This window comes from Engystomops pustulosus, chromosome 11 (assembly GCF_040894005.1).
Source record: "Engystomops pustulosus chromosome 11, aEngPut4.maternal, whole genome shotgun sequence".
In the NCBI taxonomy this organism is placed as follows: domain Eukaryota; kingdom Metazoa; phylum Chordata; class Amphibia; order Anura; family Leptodactylidae; genus Engystomops; species Engystomops pustulosus.
This window is the reverse complement of record NC_092421.1, coordinates 2,857,461-2,884,546: the sequence shown is the minus strand read 5'-3', so window position 1 is coordinate 2,884,546 and position 27,086 is coordinate 2,857,461. Positions and strand designations below refer to the sequence as shown.

Below are 27,086 nucleotides of genomic sequence, written 5' to 3'. Positions count from 1 at the left end.
CCTGATTCTTCTAACAACCCAACATTTTTAAAATCCAATTGTCACAGAGACCAAAAAAGTTCTGTCTGGAGCCACAATGATAAAATATACAGTTCCGACTTACATACAAATTCAACTTAAGAACAAACCTACAGACCCTATCTTGTATGTAACCCGGGGACTGCCTGTATATATATTTTTTTCATAGACGCAAAAACTTACCAAAATTTACCACCAACATAAAGTACAACAAACAAAATCTCAAAATCACTTAAGTTAAAGGGAACCTGTCATTGGCCTAATAAACCACCATCAGTACATTGCCATGAAGTGTAACACTTTCTAGTTTTTGTTTCTTTCATGGTCTTGTGCCATCGTCCAGAAAATCAGCTTCGAAGTTTACAAAATGTAAATTGGTTGTATAAAGTCACAGAGGCGGAGAGTTTAACACTGAAGTCATGGCGGGGAGCACTGAGCGTCTCCTCCTCTGTGACTGACATCATGCATTGGTCTACAGGAGATCTGGTCAGTGATGTCTCTGGATGCAGAACCATCAATTACAGTGACGGGGGCTTTCTGATGAGAAGAGAGCTGGACTTCAGTGTTAAAATCTCCGCCTCCTTGACTTTATACAACCAGTTTACTGGTAGATTTTCTGCATGACACGGTTATGAAAGAAACATGACCAGTGTGCTACTTGGCAGAATACTGGTAGGGACTTATTAGGTCAGCTTCTGCTGACAGGTTCCCTTTAAAGTGTTCAAAAGTTACAACCATATAAAGAAACATGTCAGATTACAAAAAAAAAGTGGGGCTGAGCTGTTCTGTGCTGGAGGTATAGATAGATACATAGACAGATAAATGATAGATATGATATCATATGATAGGAGATAGATATAGTGACATTGGTCAGCACCTTGCGCTTGTGATGAGGTCACAGGGGTCAGGCTCCGCCCCTCCAACGTGCTACATTCACACGAACATATGGGGGACGTATATACAGCCGACATATATATGCAGAGTATATACGTTTCCCCATACACTTCAATGGTCTCACATGTCCGATCTTTCTACAGAATACGGCGCCGTGCACTGTATATTCCTATGGAGAGGGGCGGGGCTGAGCAGGCGCCGCGGTGTGCCCGCTGTGCTACGGTACGGTGGCACCGGCAGTGTGAATGCGCCAGAAATAAAGACCAAGAGGCAAAATACTCTGAGGTTTCCCAGGGACACCTGGAGCAGAATTGGGTTTTTTTCCACAGAATGACGATTACACTTTAAAGTTATCAAATAAAATAATGTGATGACATAATAAATGCACAAAAAAAAGGCCAAAAGTCATCTGTAACCTAAGAACAATAATAACAATAATAATAATAATTAGATAGAGATATAACATCTCCGAGATACACAGTGTTATGAATTCCACATTGTTATGTAGGGACAATGGTTATAATACTTATTATATATAATAACACGAGATGCAAACACACTGACAGGAGCCCCAGGTCTTACCTGCCGCCCACCCGCCGCCGGCAGCCCTGACCGCCGCAGGCCGCTATCACACCTATGGGACTTGCGGGCGACTACTTGCGCTACCGGACGCCGATGTATAGAAGTGAACGGCCGCTGCCGTCACATAACAGCGCACCGCCAAGTGAGCGCGGGGATCTACAATGAGCTGAAACGAAACGTCAACATTTCTGTCTTCTGTCCGCGCATGTCAGCCTGCCATTCACTCTTATGCGCTTTGGGCTTCTTAAACATGGCCGCTCGTGTAGTTTCCTTTCATTTTGATCGGAGACAATTCAGGTGGTCAAGCAGCTGCCTCTGGTGACTGGGCTGCGCACGCGCAGTGTGGAGCGTGTGTCAGTGAGGATGCTGCCGCCGGAGTTACTGTCCGCGCTTTCCGGCAATGAGTCGCTGGACATCGGACGCTTCTCCGCGTTACCGGTAACAGAGAATGTAGATGAACCCGGGCCAGGGACTCCGCGCAGAGCGGGATGGAGGAGAGATGACGATTTCTTCGAGGTGGGAATGAGGAATAGTTACTGATCACCTGTCACCTTCTGTCTGCCTGACATTACTATGGGACTGAGGGGCAGACACTGATATTCGGGAGGGATGGGGGCTATACTGTAACTACTATTGTAGCTAATTCCTTACTGTGCCCTTTTCCATTTCTGAGTTTCTTATTTCAACATTTACATTGACATATGAGACAAAAATAGGAGAAACAAAAACAGGGAACGCAGAGGGCGGCGCCTCGGGTGATAGTGTTTTGTAACGCTGCTCCGACACTATTGTGCGCGCTCCTGGTTACTTCTCGGTAATGGACATTAAACTCCCATCCCGGGCTCCAGGTGACGATTCCGATCCGGAGAAACCGCCAAGATCCTAGGAATACAGGCAGTCCCCGGGTTCCATAGGTTTGTTCTTAAGTTGAATTTGTATGTAAGTTGAAACTGTATATTTTATAATTGTAGATCCAGACAAAAAAAAATGTTTTGCCCCAGTGACAATTGGAGCTTCAAAACTTTTTGCTGTAATTGGACCAAGGATTATCCATAAATCTTCATTACAGACACCTTACAGCTGATCATTGCAGCCTGGGACTATAGTAACATCCAGAGAGGTCACAGGGGGCAGAGGGGTCCGTCTGTAACTAGGGGTCCGTCTGTCCTTAAAGGGAACCTACCACCACGGGTCTACCTATAGAGGATGTATGGGATGTGAGGATAGACCTTTTTAGAGCTAATCCTCACATCCGGCTATCTTTTAGAAAACTTTATTAGGCTAATATGTAAATTTTGTTAAGCGGAGATGTAAGGGTAGGAGGATAAAAGAGGCTACTGGGGCGTGGAGAAGCCGCTTTACAAAATTTACATATTAGCGTAATAAAGTTTTCTAAAAGATAGCCGGACGTGAGGATTAGCTCTAAAAAGGTCTCTCCTCACATCCCATACATCCTCTATAGGTAGACCCGTGGTGGTAGGTTCCCTTTAAGTAGGGGTCCACCTGTATGTAGCCACTAGCTCTCTTAGGATCACTGAAGCAGCACCCAAATGCTCAAACCCCAAACAGCCGAAATGTCTGCAGACAGAGAAGGACACAGAACTACTGTGCGGCGCCAGAGATCTCATCCACAAGAGGCAAAAATTGTGTCCAAAAGAATTTTATTATTCACTAATTAAAACAATGAATAATAAGAACCATATGGAGAAGTTACTCTGCTGCCCCCTGAGTAACATTTACACTCATTATTATAATCTGTTGTTGATGTTTATTAACAACCCCCCCCCCCCCATTGATTGATTGGGCTATTACCGTATATACTCGAGTATAAGCCGAGACCCCTAATTTTAGCACCAAAAACTGGGAAAAACTATTGACTCGAGTATAAGCCGACGGTGGGCAATGCATTGGTCAAACCCCCCCCCCCCCCAGTATATAGCCAACCAGCTCCCTATAGTATACAGCCAGCCCACCCTCACCCTCCGGTGGCCCCGATGTCCGCGCCGCTTGTCTTCAGGCTTCTGCGCCCGTCTTCTTTCTTCTGCTGGGCGCCGCCATTGCTCTCTTCCGGCCGGCGCCTATTATGACGCGCCGCTGCTGATGTCATACTAGGCGCCGCCCGGGGGAAAGACATGGCGGCGCCCAGCAGAAGAAAGAAGACGGGCACGGAAGCCTGAAGACAAGCGGCGCGGACATCGGGGCCACCGGAGGGTGAGTATATGTTTATTTTTTTTTAAGTATTTTTTACTCATGACTCTTGTATATTGACTCGTGTATAAGCCGAGGGGACGTTTTTCAGCACATTTTTGCTGAAAAACTTGGCTTATACATGAGTATATACGGTACTGCCCGGGTACAAATACAAGACAAGCTGCAACATGCTGTTTCACTTAGGCTACATTCACGCTGACTTGTGCCTGCCGTAACAGGGTGGGCACACGGTGGCACCGGGGAGAGGAGGAGGAGGAGAATGGCGCTCCCCCTGCCCATCTCCTTAGGGTAACATGGGGCCCGGCGTCGTATTCCGAGAAAAGATAGGACACGTCCTATCTTTCTGCCGGATACGGAACGGTACGGCGCCGCATGTGTGCTGCACCATACCGCTCCTGTACAGGGCAGTGAGCCCATAGAAGGGAATGGGGGACGTATATATGCCATGTATACCTCCCCCATACTGCAGTGTGAATGCAGCCTAAGTCCGTATTTTGAGAATGGGTCTATTACCCGAAACGCGTTAAGAACCACATGGAGAAGTCATATTATCATTTTTAGCTGTATTATTCACAGTTTTCATTACTGAATAATAAAATTATCCTTTGGACCCAATTTTTGCCTCTTGTGGATGATACCTCTGGCGCCGCACAGTAGCGCTGTGTCCTTCCCTGTCTGCAGACATGGACGTACGGGGGCTTGTTATCTGCAAGACAAATGATCTTCCTGGTGGCAGCGTTTTATAGTTTGTGTACAGTGAAGCTAGCAAAAAAATCTTCATGCGGCAGAATTTACAATTTTTACATCTTTTCCTGTCTGGTCCCAATGACTCCTCCCCTTTATCCGTTATTTCAGTGCGACCACAGAAATCACGTATTAATATGGGTTATTCATATTTAATACTTTAACGCCATAAAAAAACACAAAACAAGTTGGGCCCTATCCAAGGCATGGGGCTTAACTTGCTGATCATGAGAACGGGGGGTCCGATGAACCCCAGTCAGACCCCATGTCGCTCCACAAGATGAGCGGAGCAGCCATCCGCACATTCCTGGGCTGTCCCGTTAATGACTATTGAGCTGGCGGAGATTGCCGAGTGCCTTGCTCGTATTTTTTGGAGGAGTATGATATTTTCAGTAATAGAAATACTCCATAGGAGCTTAAATGGCTATTATTTATATAGGCCCCAGACCAGGCTCAGGTAATATACTCAAGTATAAGCCGAGTCTTTCAGCACAAAAAATGTTGTGTATAGTGATTAGAGCAGATAAGTCGCTCAAACCTTCAACGCTCTTTGCCTATTATTGCTGACAATTGAATGGGGCTTAACCCAGGGGGATCGATCCACAAGTTTGTATCTGACGAATAGCCGTATATACTCGAGTATAAGCCGAGACCCCGAATTTTACCACTAAAAACTGGGAGGGGGGGTTCCAGCTAGTGCCGCTGGACTGTGTGATGGCACTTGCAGGCCGGGCCCCCGGTGAATACATTTATTTATTGTAGTCTGTTAGTTCAATGTGAGCTTAAACAAGTGGTCAGCTTGTTTAAGCAGATCTGTAAAAAAAAAAAAAAAAATTTTAAAACAATTAATAAAGTTTTAAAACAAAAATAATAGTGATAGAAATGAGGGTCGTCATTAATGGCACATTCTCAGATTGGGTTGATGTTACCAGTGGAGTGCCCCAGGGGTCAGTATTGGGGCCCCAGGGGTCAGTATTGGGGCCCCAGGGGTCAGTATTGGGGCCACTTCTTTTAAATATTTTTATTAATGACCTTGTAGTGGGTTTACACAGTCAAGTTTCAATTTTTGCAGATGATACTAAGCTGTGCAAAGTAATAAATACTGAGGTCGATAGTTTATTATTACAGAGAGATTAGTGGAAGCTTGAGGAGTGGGCAGAGAAATGGCTCATGAGGTTTAATGTAGATAAATGTAAAGTTATGCACTTGGGCCATGGAAACAAAAAGTATAATTATGTTCTAAACGGTCAATTACTTAGTAAAACTGGAGCTGAAAAGGACTTGGGGGGTATTGGTGGATGGTAAACTTAATTTTGCTAAAGCAAATAAAATCATGGGAAGTATCGAGAGGAATTGATTGTCATGATAAAGACATAGTTTATCAAGATTACCAAGATTATTTGGGGAATGGGGGACTAGAATACACTGACAGATTACAAAATTTGGCATTGTTCAGCTTAGAAAGAAGACGACTGAGGGGAGACCTCATTACAATGTACAAATACCTGAACGGACAGTACAAGGATCTCTCCAAAGATCTTTTTATACCTAGGCCTGTGACCAGGACAAGGGGGCATCCTCTACGCCTAGAGGAGAGGCGATTCTACCATCACCATAGACAGGGGACATCCTCTACACCTAGAGGAGAGGAGGTTCTACCATCACCATAGACAGGGGGCATCCTCTACACCTAGAGGAGAGGAGGTTCTACCATCACCATAGACAGGGGGCATCCTCTACACCTAGAGGAGAGGAGGTTCTACCATCACCATAGACAGGGGACATCCTCTACACCTAGAGGAGAGGAGGTTATACCAGCACCATAGACAGGGGGCATCCTCTACACCTAGAGGAGAGGAGGCTCTACCATCACCATAGACAGGGAGCATCCTCAACACCTAGAGGAGAGGAGGTTCTACCATCACCATAGACAGGGGGCATCCTCTACACCTAGAGGAGAGGAGGTTCTACCATCACCATAGACAGGGGGCACCCTCTACACCTAGAGGAGAGGAGATTCTACCATTACCATAGACAGGGGGCATCCTCTACACCTAGAGGAGAGGAGGTTCTGCCATCACCATAGACAGGGGGCATCCTCTACACCTAGAGGAGATGAGGTTCTACCATCACCATAGACAGGGGGCATCCTCTACACCTAGAGGAGAGGAGGATCTACCATCACCATAGACAGGGGACATCCTCTACACCTAGAGGAGAGGAGGTTCTACCATCACCATAGACAGGGGGCATCCTCTACACCTAGAGGAGAGGAGGTTCTACCATCACCATAGACAGGGGGCATCCTCTACACCTAGAGGAGAGGAGGTTCTACCATCACCATAGACAGGGGGCATCCCCTACACCTAGAGGAGAGGAGGTTCTACCATCACCATAGACAGGGGGCATCCTCTACACCTAGAGGAGAGGAGGTTCTATCATCACCATAGACAGGGGACATCCTCTACACCTAGAGGAGAGGAGGTTCTATCATCACCATAGACAGGGAGCATCCTCTACACCTAGAGGAGAGGAGGTTCTATCATCACCATAGACAGGGGGCATCCTCTACACCTAGAGGAGAGGAGGTTCTATCATCACCATAGACAGGGGGCATCCTCTACATCTAGAGGAGAGGAGGTTCTATCATCACCATAGACAGGGGGCATCCTCTACACCTAGAGGAGAGGAGGTTCTACCATCACCATAGACAGGGGGCATCCTCTACACCTAGAGGAGAGGAGGTTCTACCATCACCATAGACAGGGGGCACCCTCTACACCTAGAGGAGAGGAGATTCTACCATTACCATAGACAGGGGGCATCCTCTACACCTAGAGGAGAGGAGGTTCTGCCATCACCATAGACAGGGGGCATCCTCTACACCTAGAGGAGATGAGGTTCTGCCATCACCATAGACAGGGGGCATCCTCTACACCTAGAGGAGAGGAGGATCTACCATCACCATAGACAGGGGACATCCTCTACACCTAGAGGAGAGGAGGTTCTACCATCACCATAGACAGGGGGCATCCTCTACACCTAGAGGAGAGGAGGTTCTACCATCACCATAGACAGGGGGCATCCTCTACACCTAGAGGAGAGGAGGTTCTACCATCACCATAGACAGGGGGCATCCCCTACACCTAGAGGAGAGGAGGTTCTACCATCACCATAGACAGGGGGCATCCTCTACACCTAGAGGAGAGGAGGTTCTATCATCACCATAGACAGGGGACATCCTCTACACCTAGAGGAGAGGAGGTTCTATCATCACCATAGACAGGGAGCATCCTCTACACCTAGAGGAGAGGAGGTTCTATCATCACCATAGACAGGGGGCATCCTCTACACCTAGAGGAGAGGAGGTTCTATCATCACCATAGACAGGGGGCATCCTCTACATCTAGAGGAGAGGAGGTTCTATCATCACCATAGACAGGGGGCATCCTCTACACCTAGAGGAGAGGAGGTTCTATCATCACCATAGACAGGGGGCATCCTCTATACCTAGAGGAGAGGAGGTTCTATCATCACCATAGACAGGGGGCATCCTCTACACCTAGAGGAGAGGAGGTCCTACCATCACCATAGACAGGGGACATCCTCTACACCTAGAGGAGAGGAGGTTCTACCAACACCATAGACAGGGGGCATCCTCTACACCTAGAGGAGAGGAGGATCTACCATCACCATAGACAGGGGGCATCCTCTACACCTAGAGGAGAGGAGGTTCTACCATCACCATAGACAGGGGGCATCCTCTACACCTAGAGGAGAGGAGGTTCTACCATCACCATAGACAGGGGGCATCCCCTACACCTAGAGGAGAGGAGGTTCTACCATCACCATAGACAGGGGGCATCCTCTACACCTAGAGGAGAGGAGGTTCTATCATCACCATAGACAGGGGACATCCTCTACACCTAGAGGAGAGGAGGTTCTATCATCACCATAGACAGGGAGCATCCTCTACACCTAGAGGAGAGGAGGTTCTATCATCACCATAGACAGGGGGCATCCTCTACACCTAGAGGAGAGGAGGTTCTATCATCACCATAGACAGGGGGCATCCTCTACATCTAGAGGAGAGGAGGTTCTATCATCACCATAGACAGGGGGCATCCTCTACACCTAGAGGAGAGGAGGTTCTATCCTCACCATAGACAGGGGGCATCCTCTATACCTAGAGGAGAGGAGGTTCTATCATCACCATAGACAGGGGGCATCCTCTACACCTAGAGGAGAGGAGGTCCTACCATCACCATAGACAGGGGACATCCTCTACACCTAGAGGAGAGGAGGTTCTACCATCACCATAGACAGGGGGCATCCTCTACACCAGGGGTAGGGAACCTATGGCTCGGGAGCCAGATATGGCTCTTTTGTTGGCTGCATCCGGCTCTCAGACAGATCTTTAATAAATAGTGACGGCTGCTGTGTGTCTCTTAGACTGATCACAGGCAGCGATGTTACCACTGCCTATGTCCTTTGTACGACCCAGGCGCCATCATCTAAGCCTGGGTCAAAGAGAAGAGCGTGGGAGCGATGAGGAGCTGACTGCGGAGAGCACTGATAAGTGAATATTCTTCTTTTTTTTTTTTTTTTTTTGCTGTGACTACCTATCTACTGGGGGGCATGTGCTGTGGCTACCTATCTACTGGGGGTCATGTGCTGTGACTACCTATCTACTGGGGGTCATGTGCTGTGACTACCTATCTACTGGGGGTCATGTGCTGTGACTACCTATCTACTGGGAGGCATGTGCTGTGACTACCTATCTACTGGGGGGCATGTGCTGTGGCTACCTATCTACTGGGAGGCATGTGCTGTGACTACCTATCTACTGGGGGGCATGTGCTGTGGCTACCTATCTACTGAGAGTATGTGCTGGGGCTACCGTATCTACTGAGAGTATGTGCTGGGGCTACCGTATCTACTGAGAGTATGTGCTGGGGCTACCGTATCTACTGGGAGTATGTGCTGGGGCTACCTTATCTACTGGGAGTGTGTGCTGTGGCTACCTATCTACTGGGGGCATGTGCTGTGGCTACCTATCTACTTGGGTGCATGTGCTGTAGCTACCTATCTACTGGAGGTATGTGCTGGGGCTTCCTATCTATTGGAAGTATGTGCTGGGGCTACCTATATACTGGGGGCATGTGCTGTGGCTACCTATCTACTGGGGGTATGTGCTGTGGCTACCTATCTACTGGGGGGGTATGTGCTGTGGCTACCTATCTACTGGGAGTATGTGCTGGGGCTACCTTATCTACTGGGAGTATGTGCTGGGGCTACCTTATCTACTGGGGGTATGTGCTGTGGTTACCTATCTAATGGGGTTATGAGCTGTGGCTACCTATCTACTGGGAGGCATGTGCTGGGGCTACCTATCTACTTGGGTGCATGTGCTGTGGCTACCTATCTACTTGGGGGCATGTGCTGCGGCTACCTACATACTGGGGGACATGTGGTATGGCTACCTATCTGGCAGCCGCCGGTCTTTATAGGAACCCAGGAAGTGGGCAGCGGCACACTGGCCCTTTAAATCCGCAAGTGCTGGGGAGCATGTGCATGTGGTACGGCTCTTACGGAATAACATTTTAAAATATGTGGCGTTCATGGCTCTTTCAGCCAAAAAGGTTCCTGACCCCTGCTCTACACCTAGAGGAGAGGAGGTTCTACCATCACCATAGACAGGGGGTATCCTCTACACCTAGAGGAGAGGAGGTTCTACCATCACCATAGACAGGGGGTATCCTCTACACCTAGAGGAGAGGAGATTCTACCATCACCATAGACAGGGGTCATCCTCTACACCTAGAGGAGAGGAGGTTCTATCATCACCATAGACAGGGGACATCCTCTACACCTAGAGGAGAGGAGGTTCTACCATCACCATAGACAGGGGGCATCCTCTACAGCTAGAGGAGAGGAGGTTCTACCATCACCATAGACAGGGGGCATCCTCTACACCTAGAGGAGAGGGGGATCTACCATCACCATAGACAGGGGGCATCCTCTACACCTAGAGGAGAGGAGATTCTACCATCACCATAGACAGGGGGCATCCTCTACACCTAGAGGAGAGGAGGTTCTACCATCACCATAGACAGGGGACATCCTCTACACCTAGAGGAGAGGAGGTTCTACTATCACCATAGACAGGGGGCATCCTCTACAGCTAGAGGAGAGGAGGTTCTACCATCACCATAGACAGGGGGCATCCTCTACACCTAGAGGAGAGGAGGTTCTACCATCACCATAGACAGGGAGCATCCTCTACACCTAGAGGAGAGGAGCTTCTACTATCACCATAGACAGGGGGACATCCTCTACACCTAGAGGAGAGGAGCTTCTACCATCACCATAGACAGGGGGCATCCTCTACACCTAGAGGAGAGGAGGTTCTATCATCACCATAGACAGGAGGCATCCTCTACACCTAGAGGAGAGAGGGTTCTACCGTCACCATAGACAAGGGCATCCTCTACACCTAGAGAAGAGGAGGATCTATCATCACCATAGACAGGGGGCATCCTCTACACCTAGAGGAGAGGAGCTTCTACCATCACCATAGACAGGGGACATCCTCTACACCTAGAGGAGAGGAGGTTCTACCATCACCATAGACAGGGGGCATCCTCTACACCAAGAGGAGAGGAGGTTCTACCATCCCCATAGACAGGGGGCATCCTCTACACCTAGAGAAGAGGAGGTTCTACCATCACAATAGACAGGGGACATCCTCTATACCTAGAGGAGAGGAGGTTCTACCATCACCATAGACAGGGGCATCCTCTACACCTAGAGGAGAGGAGGTTCTACCATCACCATAGACAGGAGGCATCCTCTACACCTAGAGGAGAGGAGGTTCTACCATCCCCATAGACAGGGGGCATCCTCTACACCTAGAGGAGAGGAGGTTCTACCATCACCATAGACAGGGAGCATCCTCTACACCTAGAGGAGAGGAGGTTCTACCATCACCATAGACAGGGGGCATCCTCTACACCTAGAGGAGAGGAGCTTCTACTATCACCATAGACAGGGGGACATCCTCTACACCTAGAGGAGAGGAGCTTCTACCATCACCATAGACAGGGGGCATCCTCTACACCTAGAGGAGAGGAGGTTCTATCATCACCATAGACAGGAGGCATCCTCTACACCTAGAGGAGAGAGGGTTCTACCGTCACCATAGACAAGGGCATCCTCTACACCTAGAGAAGAGGAGGATCTATCATCACCATAGACAGGGGGCATCCTCTACACCTAGAGGAGAGGAGCTTCTACCATCACCATAGACAGGGGACATCCTCTACACCTAGAGGAGAGGAGGTTCTACCATCACCATAGACAGGGGGCATCCTCTACACCAAGAGGAGAGGAGGTTCTACCATCCCCATAGACAGGGGGCATCCTCTACACCTAGAGAAGAGGAGGTTCTACCATCACAATAGACAGGGGACATCCTCTATACCTAGAGGAGAGGAGGTTCTACCATCACCATAGACAGGGGCATCCTCTACACCTAGAGGAGAGGAGGTTCTACCATCACCATAGACAGGAGGCATCCTCTACACCTAGAGGAGAGGAGGTTCTACCATCCCCATAGACAGGGGGCATCCTCTACACCTAGAGGAGAGGAGGTTCTACCATCACCATAGACAGGGGCATCCTCTACACCTAGAGGAGAGGAGGTTCTACTATCACCATAGACAGGGGACATCTTCTACACCTAGAGGAGAGGAGGTTCTACCATCACCATAGACAGGGGACATCCTCTACACCTAGAGGAGAGGAGGTTCTACTATCACCATAGACAGGGGGCATCCTCTACACCTAGAGGAGAGGAGGTTCTACCATCACCATAGACAGGGGGCATCCTCTACACCTAGAGGAGAGGAGCTTCTACTATCACCATAGACAGGGGGACATCCTCTACACCTAGAGGAGAGGAGCTTCTACCATCACCATAGACAGGGGACATCCTCTACACCTAGAGGAGAGGAGGTTCTACTATCACCATAGACAGGGGGCATCCTCTACACCTAGAGGAGAGGAGGTTCTATCATCACCATAGACAGGGGGCATCCTCTACACCAGTGATGGCGAACCTATGGCACTGGTGCCAGAAGTGGCACTCAGAGCCATTTCTGTGGGCACCCCAAATAGGACCAAATCCACCAAATCTTCCGGTAGTCCCAGGCAAGAGATACTGCTCTCAGCGCTATTTTAAAGTGACACTTCATTGGCTGTTTGGAACTGCTGGGAAAGTGACAAGGTGTTGACAGAGATGCAACCTTTCAAGGTCCTCGTTCTGAACCCACCATTCTTCCTCTGCACAGAGACCCTGGAGAGAAGCTATAACGAGAGTCTGAATTTGCCCTCCTTCTTTCAACTGTATTGATGGCCTCAGGGGGCCAATACGATTGAAAGATGTGGAACAACAGGTAGCAATAAGTTACTGCTTAATATGCCATGTTGGCACTTCACGGTAAATAAGTGGATTTTCGTTGTAGTTTGGGCACTCTGTCTCCAAAAGGTTCGCCATCACTGCTCTACACCTAGAGGAGAGGTGGTTCTACTATCACCATAGACATGGGGCATCCTCTACACCTAGAGGAGAGGAGGTTCTACCATCACCATAGACAGGGGGCATCCTCTACACCTAGAGGAGAGGAGGTTCTACCATCACCATAGACGGGGGCATCCTCTACACCTAGAGGAGAGGAGGTTCTACCATCACCATAGACAGGGGGCATCCTCTACACCTAGAGGAAAGGTGGTTCTACCATCACCATAGACAGGAGGCATCCTCTACACCTAGAGGAGAGGAGGTTCTACCATCACCATAGACAGGGGGCATCCTCTACAACTAGAGGAGAGGAGGTTCTACCATCACCATAGACAGGGGACATCCTCTACACCTAGAGGAGAGGAGGATCTACCATCACTATAGACAGGGGGCATCCTCTACAACTAGAGGAGAGGAGGTTCTACCATCACCATAGACAGGGGACATCCTCTACACCTAGAGGAGAGGAGGTTCTACCATCACCATAGACAGGGGGCATCCTCTACACCTAGAGGAGAGGAGGTTCTACCATCACCATAGACAGGGGGCATCCTCTACAACTAGAGGAGAGGAGGTTCTACCATCACCATAGACAGGGGACATCCTCTACACCTAGAGGAGAGGAGGATCTACCATCACTATAGACAGGGGGCATCCTCTACACCTAGAGAAGAGGAGGTTCTACCATCACCATAGACAGGGGGCATCCTCTACACCTAGAGGAGAGGAGGTTCTACCATCACCATAGACAGGGAACATCATCTACACCTAGAGGAGAGGAGGTTCTACCATCACCATAGACAGGGAACATCATCTACACCTAGAGGAGAGGAGGTTCTACCATCACCATAGACAGGGAACATCATCTACACCTAGAGGAGAGGAGGTTCTATCATCTCCAAAGACAGGGGGCATCCTCTACACCTAGAGGAGAGGAGGTTCTATCATCACCATAGACAGGAGGCATCCTCTACACCTAGAGGAGAGGAGGTTCTACCATCACCATAGACAGGGGGCATCCTCTACACCTAGAGGAGAGGAGGTTCTACCATCACCATAGACAGGGGGCATCCTCTACACCTAGAGGAGAGGAGGTTCTACCATCACCATAGACAGGGGGCATCCTCTACACCTAGAGGAGAGGAGGTTCTACCATCACCATAGACCGGGGACATCCTCTACACCTAGAGGAGAGGAGGTTCTACCATCACCATAGACAGGGGACATCCTCTACACCTAGAGGAGAGGAGGTTCTTCCATCACCATAGACAGGGGACATCCCCTACACCTAGAGGAGAGGAGGTTCTACCATCACCATAGACAGGGGGCATCCACTACACCTAGAGGAGAGGAGGTTCTACCATCACCATAGACAGGGGGCATCCTCTACACCTAGAGGAGAGGAGGTTCTACCATCACCATAGACAGTGGCATCCTCTACACCTAGAGGAGGGGAGGTTCTACCATCACCATAGACAGGGGGCATCCTCTACACCTAGAGGAGAGGAGGTTCTACCATCATCATAGACAGGGGACATCCTCTACACCTAGAGGAGAGGAGGTTCTATCATCACCATAGACAGGGGGCATCCTCTACACCTAGAGGAGAGGAGGTTCTACCATCACCATAGACAGGGGGCATCCTCTACACCTAGAGGAGAGGAGGTTCTACCATCACCATAGACAGAGGGCGTCCTCTACACCTAGAGGAGAGGAGGTTCTACCATCACCATAGACAGGGGACATCCTCTACACCTAGAGGAGAGGAGGTTCTACCATCACCATAGACAGGGGACATCCTCTACACCTAGAGGAGAGGAGATTCTACCATCACCATAGACAGGGGGCATCCTCTACACCTAGAGGAGAGGAGGTTCTACCATCATCATAGACAGGGGGCATCCTCTACACCTAGAGGAGAGGAGGTTCTACCATCACCATAGACAGGGGGCATCCTCTACACCTAGAGGGGAGGAGGTTCTACCATCATCATAGACAGGGGGCATCCTCTACACCTAGAGGAGAGGAGGTTCTACTATCACCATAGACAGGGGACATCCTCTACACCTAGAGGAGAGGAGGTTCTACCATCACCATAGACAGGGGGCATCCTATACACCTAGAGGAGAGGAGGTTCTACCATCACCATAGACAGGGGGCATCCTCTACACCTAGAGGAGAGGAGCTTCTACTATCACCATAGACAGGGGGACATCCTCTACACCTAGAGGAGAGGAGCTTCTACCATCACCATAGACAGGGGACATCCTCTACACCTAGAGGAGAGGAGGTTCTACTATCACCATAGACAGGGGGCATCCTCTACACCTAGAGGAGAGGAGGTTCTATCATCACCATAGACAGGGGGCATCCTCTACACCAGTGATGGCGAACCTATGGCACTGGTGCCAGAAGTGGCACTCAGAGCCATTTCTGTGGGCACCCCAAATAGGACCAAATCCACCAAATCTTCCGGTAGTCCCAGGCAAGAGATACTGCTCTCAGCGCTATTTTAAAGTGACACTTCATTGGCTGTTTGGAACTGCTGGGAAAGTGACAAGGTGTTGACAGAGATGCAACCTTTCAAGGTCCTCGTTCTGAACCCACCATTCTTCCTCTGCACAGAGACCCTGGAGAGAAGCTATAACGAGAGTCTGAATTTGCCCTCCTTCTTTCAACTGTATTGATGGCCTCAGGGGGCCAATACGATTGAAAGATGTGGAACAACAGGTAGCAATAAGTTACTGCTTAATATGCCATGTTGGCACTTCACGGTAAATAAGTGGATTTTCGTTGTAGTTTGGGCACTCTGTCTCCAAAAGGTTCGCCATCACTGCTCTACACCTAGAGGAGAGGAGGTTCTACCATCACCATAGACAGGGGGCATCCTCTACACCTAGAGGAGAGGAGGTTCTACCATCACCATAGACGGGGGCATCCTCTACACCTAGAGGAGAGGAGGTTCTACCATCACCATAGACAGGGGCATCCTCTACACCTAGAGGAGAGGAGGTTCTACCATCACCATAGACGGGGGCATCCTCTACACCTAGAGGAGAGGAGGTTCTACCATCACCATAGACAGGGGGCATCCTCTACACCTAGAGGAAAGGTGGTTCTACCATCACCATAGACAGGGGGCATCCTCTACACCTAGAGGAGAGGAGGTTCTACTATCACCATAGACAGGGGACATCCTCTACACCTAGAGGAGAGGAGGTTCTACCATCACCATAGACAGGGGGCATCCTCTACAACTAGAGGAGAGGAGGTTCTACCATCACCATAGACAGGGGACATCCTCTACACCTAGAGGAGAGGAGGATCTACCATCACTATAGACAGGGGGCATCCTCTACACCTAGAGAAGAGGAGGTTCTACCATCACCATAGACAGGGGGCATCCTCTACACCTAGAGGAGAGGAGGTTCTACCATCACCATAGACAGGGGGCATCCTCTACACCTAGAGGAGAGGAGGTTCTACCATCACCATAGACAGGGGGCATCCTCTACACCTAGAGGAGAGGAGGTTCTACCATCACCATAGACAGGGGGCATCTTCTACACCTAGAGGAGAGGAGGATCTACCATCACCATAGACAGGGGACATCCTCTACACCTAGAGGAGAGGAGGTTCTACCATCACCATAGACAGGGAACATCATCTACACCTAGAGGAGAGGAGGTTCTACCATCACCATAGACAGGGGGCATCATCTACACCTAGAGGAGAGGAGGTTCTATCATCACCATAGACAGGGGGCATCATCTACACCTAGAGGAGAGGAGGTTCTATCATCTCCAAAGACAGGGGGCATCCTCTACACCTAGAGGAGAGGAGGTTCTATCATCACCATAGACAGGAGGCATCCTCTACACCTAGAGGAGAGGAGGTTCTACCATCACCATAGACAGGGGGCATCCTCTACACCTAGAGGAGAGGAGGTTCTACCATCACCATAGACAGGGGGCATCCTCTACACCTAGAGAAGAGGAGGATCTACCATCACAATAGACAGGGGGCATCCTCTACACCTAGAGGAGAGGAGGTTCTACCATCACCATAGACAGGGGGCATCCTCTACACCTAGAAGATAGGAGGTTCTACCATCACCATAGATAGGGGCATCCTCTACACCTAGAGGAGAGGCGGTCATACCATCACCATAGACAGGGGGCATCCTCTACACCTAGAGGAGAGGAGGTTCTACCATCACCATAGACCGGGGACATCCTCTACACCTAGAGGAGAGGAGGATCTACCATCACCATAGACAGGGGGCATCCTCTACACCTAGAGGAGAGGAGGTTCTACCATCACCATAGACAGGGGACATCCTCTACACCTAGAGGAGAGGAGGTTCTTCCATCACCATAGACAGGGGACATCCCCTACACCTAGAGGAGAGGTTCTACCATCACCATAGACAGGGGGCATCCACTACACCTAGAGGAGAGGAGGTTCTACCATCACCATAGACAGGGGACATCCTCTACACCTAGAGGAGAGGAGGTTCTACCATCACCATAGACAGGGGGCATCATCTACACCTAGAGGAGAGGAGGTTCTACCATCACCATAGACAGTGGCATCCTCTACACCTAGAGGAGGGGAGGTTCTACCATCACCATAGACAGGGGGCATCCTCTACACCTAGAGGAGAGGAGGTTCTACCATCATCATAGACAGGGGACATCCTCTACACCTAGAGGAGAGGAGGTTCTATCATCACCATAGACAGGGGGCATCCTCTACACCTAGAGGAGAGGAGGTTCTACCATCACCATAGACAGGGGGCATCCTCTACACCTAGAGGAGAGGAGGTTCTACCATCACCATAGACAGAGGGCGTCCTCTACACCTAGAGGAGAGGAGGTTCTACCATCACCATAGACAGGGGGCATCCTCTACACCTAGAGGAGAGGAGGTTCTACCATCACCATAGACAGGGGACATCCTCTACACCTAGAGGAGAGGAGATTCTACCATCACCATAGACAGGGGGCATCCTCTACACCTAGAGGAGAGGAGGTTCTACCATCATCATAGACAGGGGGCATCCTCTACACCTAGAGGAGAGGAGGTTCTACCATCACCATAGACAGGGGGCATCCTCTACACCTAGAGGAGAGGAGGCTCTACCATCATCATAGACAGGGGGCATCCTCTACACCTAGAGGAGAGGAGGTTCTACCATCACCATAGACAGGGGGCATCCTCTACACCTAGAGGAGAGGAGGTTTTACCATCACCATAGACAAAGGTTCTTTACTGTACGAGCAGTGAGACTGTGGAACTCTCTGCCGCAGGAGGTTGTTATGTTGGACTCTATGTACAGGTTCTAGAGAGGCCTGGATGCCTTTCTGGAGAGAAAAAATATCACAGTTTATGGGTAAAAACATTTATTTATTTCTTAAAGGTTTGACTTGATGGACTCCCCGCAGCTCCTCTTCTCTCCTCTTCTTTTGCAGCAGTAGCGGAGCTCCACAAGCTCTGCCCACCACATACTACGAAGCGGAGGGTTGCCGCCTCATGACATCGCAGTGTGCACGCGGGCCAAGGGCATGTTGCTGGCTCCGCCGCCACTGCTGCAAAAGTACAGGAGAGAAGAGAAGCCTGGAAGGTGAGTAATGAGTTTATTTTTCAAGGAAATTTCTTTTTTGGTGCACTTTGTGCCAGACTTCTGGTACATTTTGCTTAGTAAATCCACCACAGTGAATGAGATTGCAGTTTTCTTTCATCACCGGTCTCTCCGTCTTGATCAATGTAACCTATATACCCTTTCTTATGTAGGATGGAGATGTACATCGCCATTTGTACCTCCAGGAAATGTTGACTGGCATTGGGGAGGTAGAGGCAAGGTCCAGGTATGTAAGATTTGTAAACGTGTATAATTACTTTCTTTCCCTCCACCGGTCTTGGAATGGACCACGGTAATTAAGGCCATGTCTTCAGGAACCATAATGTAGTATCCCTGTATACAGCCAGCCTTACCCCCTATATATTGCCAGCCACAAATCCCCCCCCCCCTTCCCCCCTGTATATAGCCAGCCTGGCCGCCCCGGTAGCGCAGAGCCAGCCTGGCCGCCCCGGTAGTGTAGAGCCAGCCTGGCCGCCCCGGTAGTGTAGAGCCAGCCTGGCCGCCCCGGTAGTGTAGAGCCAGCCTGGCCGCCCCGGTAGTGTAGAGCCAGCCTGGCCGCCCCGGTAGTGTAGAGCCAGCCTGGCCGCCCCGGTAGTGTAGAGCCAGCCTGGCCGCCCCGGTAGTGTAGAGCCAGCCTGGCCGCCCCGGTAGTGTAGAGCCAGCCTGGCCGCCCCGGTAGTGTAGAGCCAGCCTGGCCGCCCCGGTAGTGTAGAGCCAGCCTGGCCGCCCCGGTAGTGTAGAGCCAGCCTGGCCGCCCCGGTAGTGTAGAGCCCGCCTGGCCGCCCCGGTAGTGTAGAGCCAGCCTGGCCGCCCCGGTAGTGTAGAGCCAGCCTGGCCGCCCCGGTAGTGTAGAGCCAGCCTGGCCGCCCCGGTAGTGTAGAGCCAGCCTGGCCGCCCCGGTAGCACAGAGCCCGCCTTGCCGCCCCGGTAGCGTAGAGCCCGCCTGGCCGCCCCGGTAGTGTAGAGCCCGCCTGGCCGCCCCGGTAGTGTAGAGCCCGCCTGGCCGCCCCGGTAGTGTAGAGCCCGCCTGGCCGCCCCGGTAGTGTGGAGCCAGCCTGGCCGCCCCGGTAGTGTAGAGCCAGCCTGGCCGCCCCGGTAGCGCAGAGCCAGCCATGCCCAGCACATAAAAAAGTAAACTGAGCACTCACCATTCCGATACCCTGGGCAGCTCCACTTCTTTCTTCATGTGAGCCGGCTTTGATCCGTGACAGCCCCATGCACACCGGCTGACATCATTATTTATGCGTTGGTCGGGTCGTGCACTCGGAGCTGTTGCTGATCTGGTCTAAAGCCCTGCAAATCCAGAACGGCATGGGTGAGAGGCTTGGGGAAACCCCTTTAACACCCCTCCCCCCCCCCCCCCCATACATAAAGGAAGACAAGAAAAATAGTCTTGCTTCAGTCAGAAGTGTGGAGGAGGGGGGCGTCCACCCAGCGGAGAGCTTAGTCCGGAGAAGTGAAGAAGCGAGTTTGTGGACATCGGCAAGTTGTTGCATTATTACAAAGGCGGAAGGAGGTTCTGCAGTTGCCATATAGAATTTCCCCTTTAGCCTGAACTGCCTGGAGGGTAGCGTCTCTGTCCCGAAAATGTATGTGGTCTAGCCAAGAAGGCTTTTGGATTATCCCCCTCGGGGCAAGGGTAGGACGGCACACATGAAGAAGGGAGAAGAGGTGGCAGGTCTTTTAGGCAGGTGATAGGGTCAGATCCCTCAGTTTGTTCAGGGACCCCACGACCCAAGCGCTTTGTCTTGGATTCAGACATTTGGGGCTGGAGATCACTGACCTGTGCCGGCATTGGCCTCTTTACATCCCCAACCTCAGATATTCTGCAGAAGTCTTTTTTTAAAATGATACCGGAACTTTGTTTGGAGGTGCCACAGTTTTATAAATAAAAAAACATGTCATTCATTCAAGTCTCGTATGTCATGGAAGACTAAAATTATAAAGAGGTGTAAAAGTGTTTTAAAAAATATCATTTAAAAAAAGAACTGCAAAAAACGGACAGCGTCTGACGTTTATGCCGTATGGAACTTGATGATTGGAAAGTTTTTTTTTTTTTTTTTCTTTACCGCACCAATAATTGTATTACAACCTCTCCTTATTGTGCGTTTATTTCATTTCCTACAGGGTGTCCGAATTTTCGTGCCAAATAGCAAACTGCTCGCAGCTGTTTGACAGATTGGAGTTTTACGAGCATCACTACAACACGCAGCATCGAAATGTTTGCTCCACCTGCAAGAGATCTTTCCCGTCTGTCCGGCTTCTGGACATCCATATTCTGGAGTGGCACGACTGTCTCTTCCAGATAATGGCAGAAAGGACTGACATGGTAAGTGGTGGAAGTAATGATCCTTAGTACATCCCTGCATTATGGAATAGGAGTTGTGGCTACAAGTGGTGAAAACTTGCTTTAACCCCTTCCAGAGGTGCACCGTAATAGTGCGGCGCGCGCCTGGTGCGGGTGCATGGAGAGGGCTCACAGGCTCTAAGTCTTTGCACCTCTACGTCTTCCCTACACACAGAGAACATTTACCGCAACCCTCCTGACTTCCTTGCGTCTCACAGTTTGTTACACGTATTATTATTATTATTAGTATTATTGGATTATTATTATTAGTATTATTGGATTATTATTAGTATTATTGGATTATTATTAGTATTATTGTATTATTATTAGTAGTATTATTGTATTATTATTAGTAGTATCATTGTATTATTATTAGTAGTATCATTGTATTATTATTAGTAGTATTATTGGATTATTATTATTAGTATTATTGTATTATTATTAGTATTATTGTATTATTATGGGCTTGTGTCCTTTTTTTATTGTTTGTACTTTGTTGTACTCGGTCTATAATTTGCCATGGCAGCGCCTGCTATTGCCGCTGAGCTCCATTCATTGCTGCACAGCCTGGCTGCAATACCAACAGAAACCGTGGCGCTCTTGTTGGAAGAAAGCGGCCATGTTTTTTCAACTTCTGGACAACCCCTTTAATTCTGTCATTACTTTGGGAAATACCCATTGGAGATGGTGTTGTCCATAGATTTGCACCTCACAGCAGTTTATTTCCTTCTGTTGTGCATGGTGCGGTGGCTCACCGTGAACGCGCTGCTTGGCCGTGCCGCAAATTAGAGCCGGTCCTGTTCTGGGCCGCACGCAGCGCACAGTCACGTGCATGAGGCTTTTATAAGGAGCTCATTAATGTTGCATAAAATAAATCATCATTTTCTAGTTATTATTTAAAAAAAACCTCTGTAAGGATCCAACAGTGTGGCACGTTACAAATACAGGCGGTCCCTACTTAAGGACACCTGACTTACAGACAACCCTTAGTTACAGACGGCCCCCTCTGCCCCCTGTGACCTCTGGTGACCCCTCTGCCCCCTGTGACCCCTCTGCCCCCTGTGACCTCTGGTGACCCCTCTGCCCCCTGTGACCCCTCTGCCCCCTGTGACCTCTATGGATGTTACTATAGTCCCAGGCTGCAATGATCAGCTGTAAGGTGTCTGTAATGAAGATTGGATAATCCTTGGTCCCATTACAGCAAAAAAATTACTACAATTGTCACTGGGGCAAAAAAAAATGTGTCTGGATCTACAATGATAAAATATACAGTTTTCGCTTACATACAAATTCAGCTTGAGCACAAACCTCCGGACCCTATCTTGTATGTAACCCGGGGCCTGTATTTGATGATTTATTATGTGTAGTATGAATGAATTGCATTTTGTATCTTTTGTAGACGTTCTGTGTTCCGTCTTATAAGATGATTGTGGTTTTCTAGTTCCAGTGTCTGGTCGAGGGCTGCACGGAGAAATTCAAAACCAGCGGAGAGCGGAAAAACCATTTAATCAAATCCCATCTCTATCCATCCGACTTCCGATTTGACAAACCTAAGAAAAGTAAGAGGTCCGTTGTCCTGAATTCTTCAAAATTATCAGAAAATAACAGAAAAAACTCATTTATGTCATTTTTTTTTCCTGCCAGTTGCGCTTTCCTGTGTATAAAATCATGGACGCTTTTCTTTTCTTGTTTTAAAAATTTCTGACTAAATGTACAACTGGGTGGTACCAGTCAGATATGTGGCTAGTAGCTGCTAACACAGTGGGGGGGATTTATGAACGCTCTTGCACCACATTTCTGGCGGCTTTGCTCCAAAAACTCTGCCTAAAATGCCTTGCACCTCAGTTATCGAGGCTTTTAGACCTTTTTTTGGCGCTTTCCTGACTTGTCTGATTAAGGGGCGTGGTCTTTGGGGGGAAATGGGTGTGGGCTCGTGGGAAAGGGGCGTGGCTTGCAAGAAATTGTCTGTGCGCCTAAAAAGTAAGGTCTAAAGTAGGAACTGACAGTCTTATCCTGTACCAGAATTCATCATCACAGGGATAAATCTGGTGCAGCTAAAGACGAGTGTTCTCCAGCTGGAGACTGGCGGAACCTGAGACACATTGTTACCTCCCCCCCCCCCTCCCCCCAGTGTCACATCCCCCCTCCCCCCAGTGTTACATCCCCCCTCCCCCCAGTGTTACATCCCCCCTCCCCCCAGTGTTACCCCCCCCCCCCCCCCCCTATTATGTTGTGTTGTACATCTACAAGGGTAAATGTAAACCTCCAAGTGTGGATATATCCATAAATTATAAGTAGAAATGCGGGAACAGCACATCACAGGATTGGAAACATTCGTATTCACAATCATTTTATTTTTATATTTTATTTGTTTCTACAGTAACATGAAGCAGAGGGGCTGCAGAGGGAAACCTCCATCCATGGACATAACACCCGAAGCGGCAGAACCAATGGAGATAAGTTCTTCAGCTACAGAGAGGGATAGCGCTCCATGTGCCGCCGCCTCCTCATTGCCCAGTTACAAACCCAGGTAAATGTTCTGCACTTTGTACTTGCAGCATATACACATCACATATACATACACTACCATATACACCCATGCAGCATATACACACATACATACACTACCATATACACCCATGCAGCATATACACATCACATATACATACACTACCATATACACCCATGCAGCATATACACATCACATATACATACACTACCATATACACCCATGCAGCATATACACATCACATATACATACACTACCATATACACCCATGCAGCATAAACACATCACATATACATACACTACCATATACACCCATGCAGCATATACACATCACATATACATACACTACCATATACACCCATGCAGCATATACACATCACATATACATACACTACCATATACACCCATGCAGCATATACACATCACATATACATACACTACCATATACACCCATGCAGCATAAACACATCACATATACATACACTACCATATACACCCATGCAGCATATACACATCACATATACATACACTACCATATACACCCTTGCAGCATATACACATCACATATACATACACTACCATATACACCCATGCAGCATATACACATCACATATACATACACTACCATATACACCCATGCAGCATATACAAATCACATATACATACACTACCATATACACCCATGCAGCATATACACATCACATATACATACACTACCATATACACCCATGCAGCATAAACACATCACATATACATACACTACCATATACACCCATGCAGCATATACACATCACATATACATACACTACCATATACACCCTTGCAGCATATACACATCACATATACATACACTACCATATACACCCATGCAGCATATACACATCACATATACATACACTACCATATACACCCATGCAGCATATACACATCACATATACATACACTACCATATACACCCATGCAGCATATACACATCACATATACATACACTACCATATACACCCATGCAGCATATACACATCACATATACATACACTACCATATACACCCATGCAGCATATACACATCACATATACATACACTACCATATACACCCATGCAGCATATACACATCACATATACATACACTACCATATACTCCCATGCAGCATATACACATCACATATACATACACTACCATATACACCCATGCAGCATATACACATCACATATACATACACTACCATATACTCCCATGCAGCATATACACATTACATATACATACACTACCATATACTCCCATGCAGCATATACACATTACATATACATACACTACCATATGGAGACATACAGCATATACACACATACATACACTACCATATACACCCATGCAGCATATACACATCACATATACATACACTACCATATACACCCATGCAGCATATACACATCACATATACATACACTACCATATACACCCTTGCAGCATATACACATCACATATACATACACTACCATATACACCCATGCAGCATATACACATCACATATACATACACTACCATATACACCCATGCAGCATATACACATCACATATACATACACTACCATATACACCCATGCAGCATATACACATCACATATACATACACTACCATATACACCCATGCAGCATACACACACATACATACAATACCTTATGGAGACATACAGCATATATACACACACATATGTTATATATACACACCATACACCCAATACATACACAATACCTCCGATGTTGGGGCCCCCCTCACATTGTGGGCCCTATAGCAGCTTCTATGGCTGCTACCTCTTTAGTTAGTTCCCTATGTCTGTATTGTCATATGATATATGGACTTTTCTCATCCTCCTGCTTCTCTCTGGTTATGATAAGAGTTAGCAGGAAAATATCCCAATAATTGTTCATAAGAAGGAGAGAGGCCGGTGCTCGCCCTTTGTGATGCGTGTCCCGCGCCGGATCTCCAAAGCGCTTGGTCTGGATCTGAGGTGTTTATGTCCGTGCGCTCCGCAGACTCTTTTTCTCTTTTTAAGTGACGTCACTTTTTTAGCCGAACATGGATGAAATAAAATGCAATAGTTTTCACTAGTTTCTCCTTTGCTGGTGCAGATATTTGGTACTAAAAGGCGGTTTCCTTATCTACGGGATATGTCCTATATGAATGATCTATGTGAGTCCCATCTCAGGAATGATGAACACTTCCTGCAGGGCTGTGGAGTCGGTCATAATGATATGGACCACAAACCTATAATAAATGATAAAAAAAATGTTGACATTTCCTTTAAATGTCTGATGTATTCCAGATCTAAGTATTTGGATCAGGGGTGAGCGACATTTATTGGTCCAGTATTGGGCCATACTTTCATACTGCTCGGCTTTAGGGGCCCACATCAATAACCAGCACCCGAGATGCACCAACAACCACAGCACAAAATGCCAACCCAGAAATGATACCAGAGTACAGCAACAAATACCACCCCAGCAACCAAATAGCAGACAATACTGGAGACCCCAGAGCAGGCAACAATAATAATGTAGAGACCCCCAGAGCAGATGAAATGCTAAATCTAAATACCCTCAGAACAGAGAGGTACTGATATGGGGTCCCCCAGAGCACAAAACTAAGGGTGATGAATCTGATGAATCCCCTTTCCGATTGTTGGGAGGAGACAAGGTGAGCGATGCCCCCAGTCCTGTCTCCTGCACCTGTAAAGCTCCTGCAGCCATTCATGTGGGGGGGGGGGGCGGCTTCTCAGCCAAGGGAATCGCCTAAAAACACCTCCATGAATAAAGAATGCAAAAATGCATTCTAGATGAATAATACAGTAATGTGTCTGCTCAGAGGCCCCGCCCACACCAGGGATTTTGCACTGAGCAGCCGAGGGAGTGATAGGAGCTAAAACAGCAATAACATTGAGTAACATTGTAACGTAAGGGGTTAAAATGATCATCACTAGGGGATTGAAGTGTGAAAATTTTCTTTTGTGGGAAAACCCCTTTAAGAACTACAAAATTGTAGCCTAACTTCTCATCTGCGTTGGTTTGTTTTGTTGTGGCAATCTGACCCCGATGCTCCTCTAAGCAGTTATAAATTATAAGTGATCAAAATTTTATTTCTAGGATCTAATTTCTCCTTCCTCTTTGTCAGGGTGCCTGCCACAATTTGCTTTGGCCACGGATCTGTCAGAGGATTTAGACCTGCGAGAAAAAAGAAATGACCATCGAAGACTGAAAACCTGAAACCTTTCTATTTTGTCTCATTTTAGTAAAACAACCGTAATAAAGAAATTTCCTTTACTTTGTGTTTGCTGCATATATACAATGTAATGATTAAAACTTTCAATGCTACTTGAAACAAATTGTGTTAGTTTGTGGGGGTTACGTGTGCGATGCAAGGATTCACTTGTCCTATTGATACACTCCTTATTTTGGACCTTGTATATGTAAGGTATATATGTTCCCATCTTGGGATTCATATTTAATTTTTCTGCCACATACATACATGTTTTCTAAAAAAAAACATTTCCTATTTAACAATA

At 48.2% G+C, this 27,086-nt stretch overlaps 2 protein-coding genes across 4 annotated transcripts in view; one reads left to right on the top strand and one right to left on the bottom strand.

Moving 5' to 3' along the window:
• TUBGCP2 (tubulin gamma complex component 2) overlaps positions 1–1,802 on the bottom strand; it is a 34,723-nt gene extending 32,921 nt beyond the window's left edge. The window contains exon 1 of one of the 2 annotated variants that reach the window (XM_072131311.1): positions 1,495–1,802. The gene's annotated coding sequence lies outside the window, so the exon portion shown is untranslated. The remainder of the gene's footprint in view (positions 1–1,494) is intronic. The other variant, XM_072131310.1, reaches the window with a different exon arrangement.
• Positions 1,767–26,906, top strand: ZNF511 (zinc finger protein 511). Of its 2 annotated transcripts, XM_072131312.1 has the most exons (6): positions 1,770–2,010; positions 18,827–18,900; positions 20,802–21,003; positions 22,463–22,587; positions 23,402–23,551; positions 26,696–26,906. In XM_072131312.1, the coding sequence occupies exons 1-6, from the start codon at positions 1,858–1,860 to the stop codon at positions 26,763–26,765; spliced, it is 774 nt and encodes a 257-aa protein (XP_071987413.1). In that variant the 5' UTR covers positions 1,770–1,857; the 3' UTR covers positions 26,766–26,906. The 2 variants fall into 2 exon arrangements, with proteins under 2 accessions (XP_071987414.1, XP_071987413.1); XM_072131313.1 differs by lacking the exon at positions 26,696–26,906 and having other exon boundaries at positions 1,767–2,010; positions 22,463–22,580; positions 23,402–23,523.
• Positions 26,907–27,086: the final 180 nt, after the last annotated feature.

Bases quoted from the DNA above. Each gene is read 5' to 3' on its own strand.
- ZNF511 (XM_072131312.1), top strand. From the start codon at position 1,858: ATGCTGCCGCCGGAGTTACTGTCCGCGCTTTCCGGCAATGAGTCGCTG. The intron at 2,011-18,826 runs GTGGGAATGAGG...TTTCTTATGTAG, and splicing joins GAGATGACGATTTCTTCGAG to GATGGAGATGTACATCGCCA. The intron at 18,901-20,801 runs GTATGTAAGATT...CATTTCCTACAG, and splicing joins GAGGTAGAGGCAAGGTCCAG to GGTGTCCGAATTTTCGTGCC.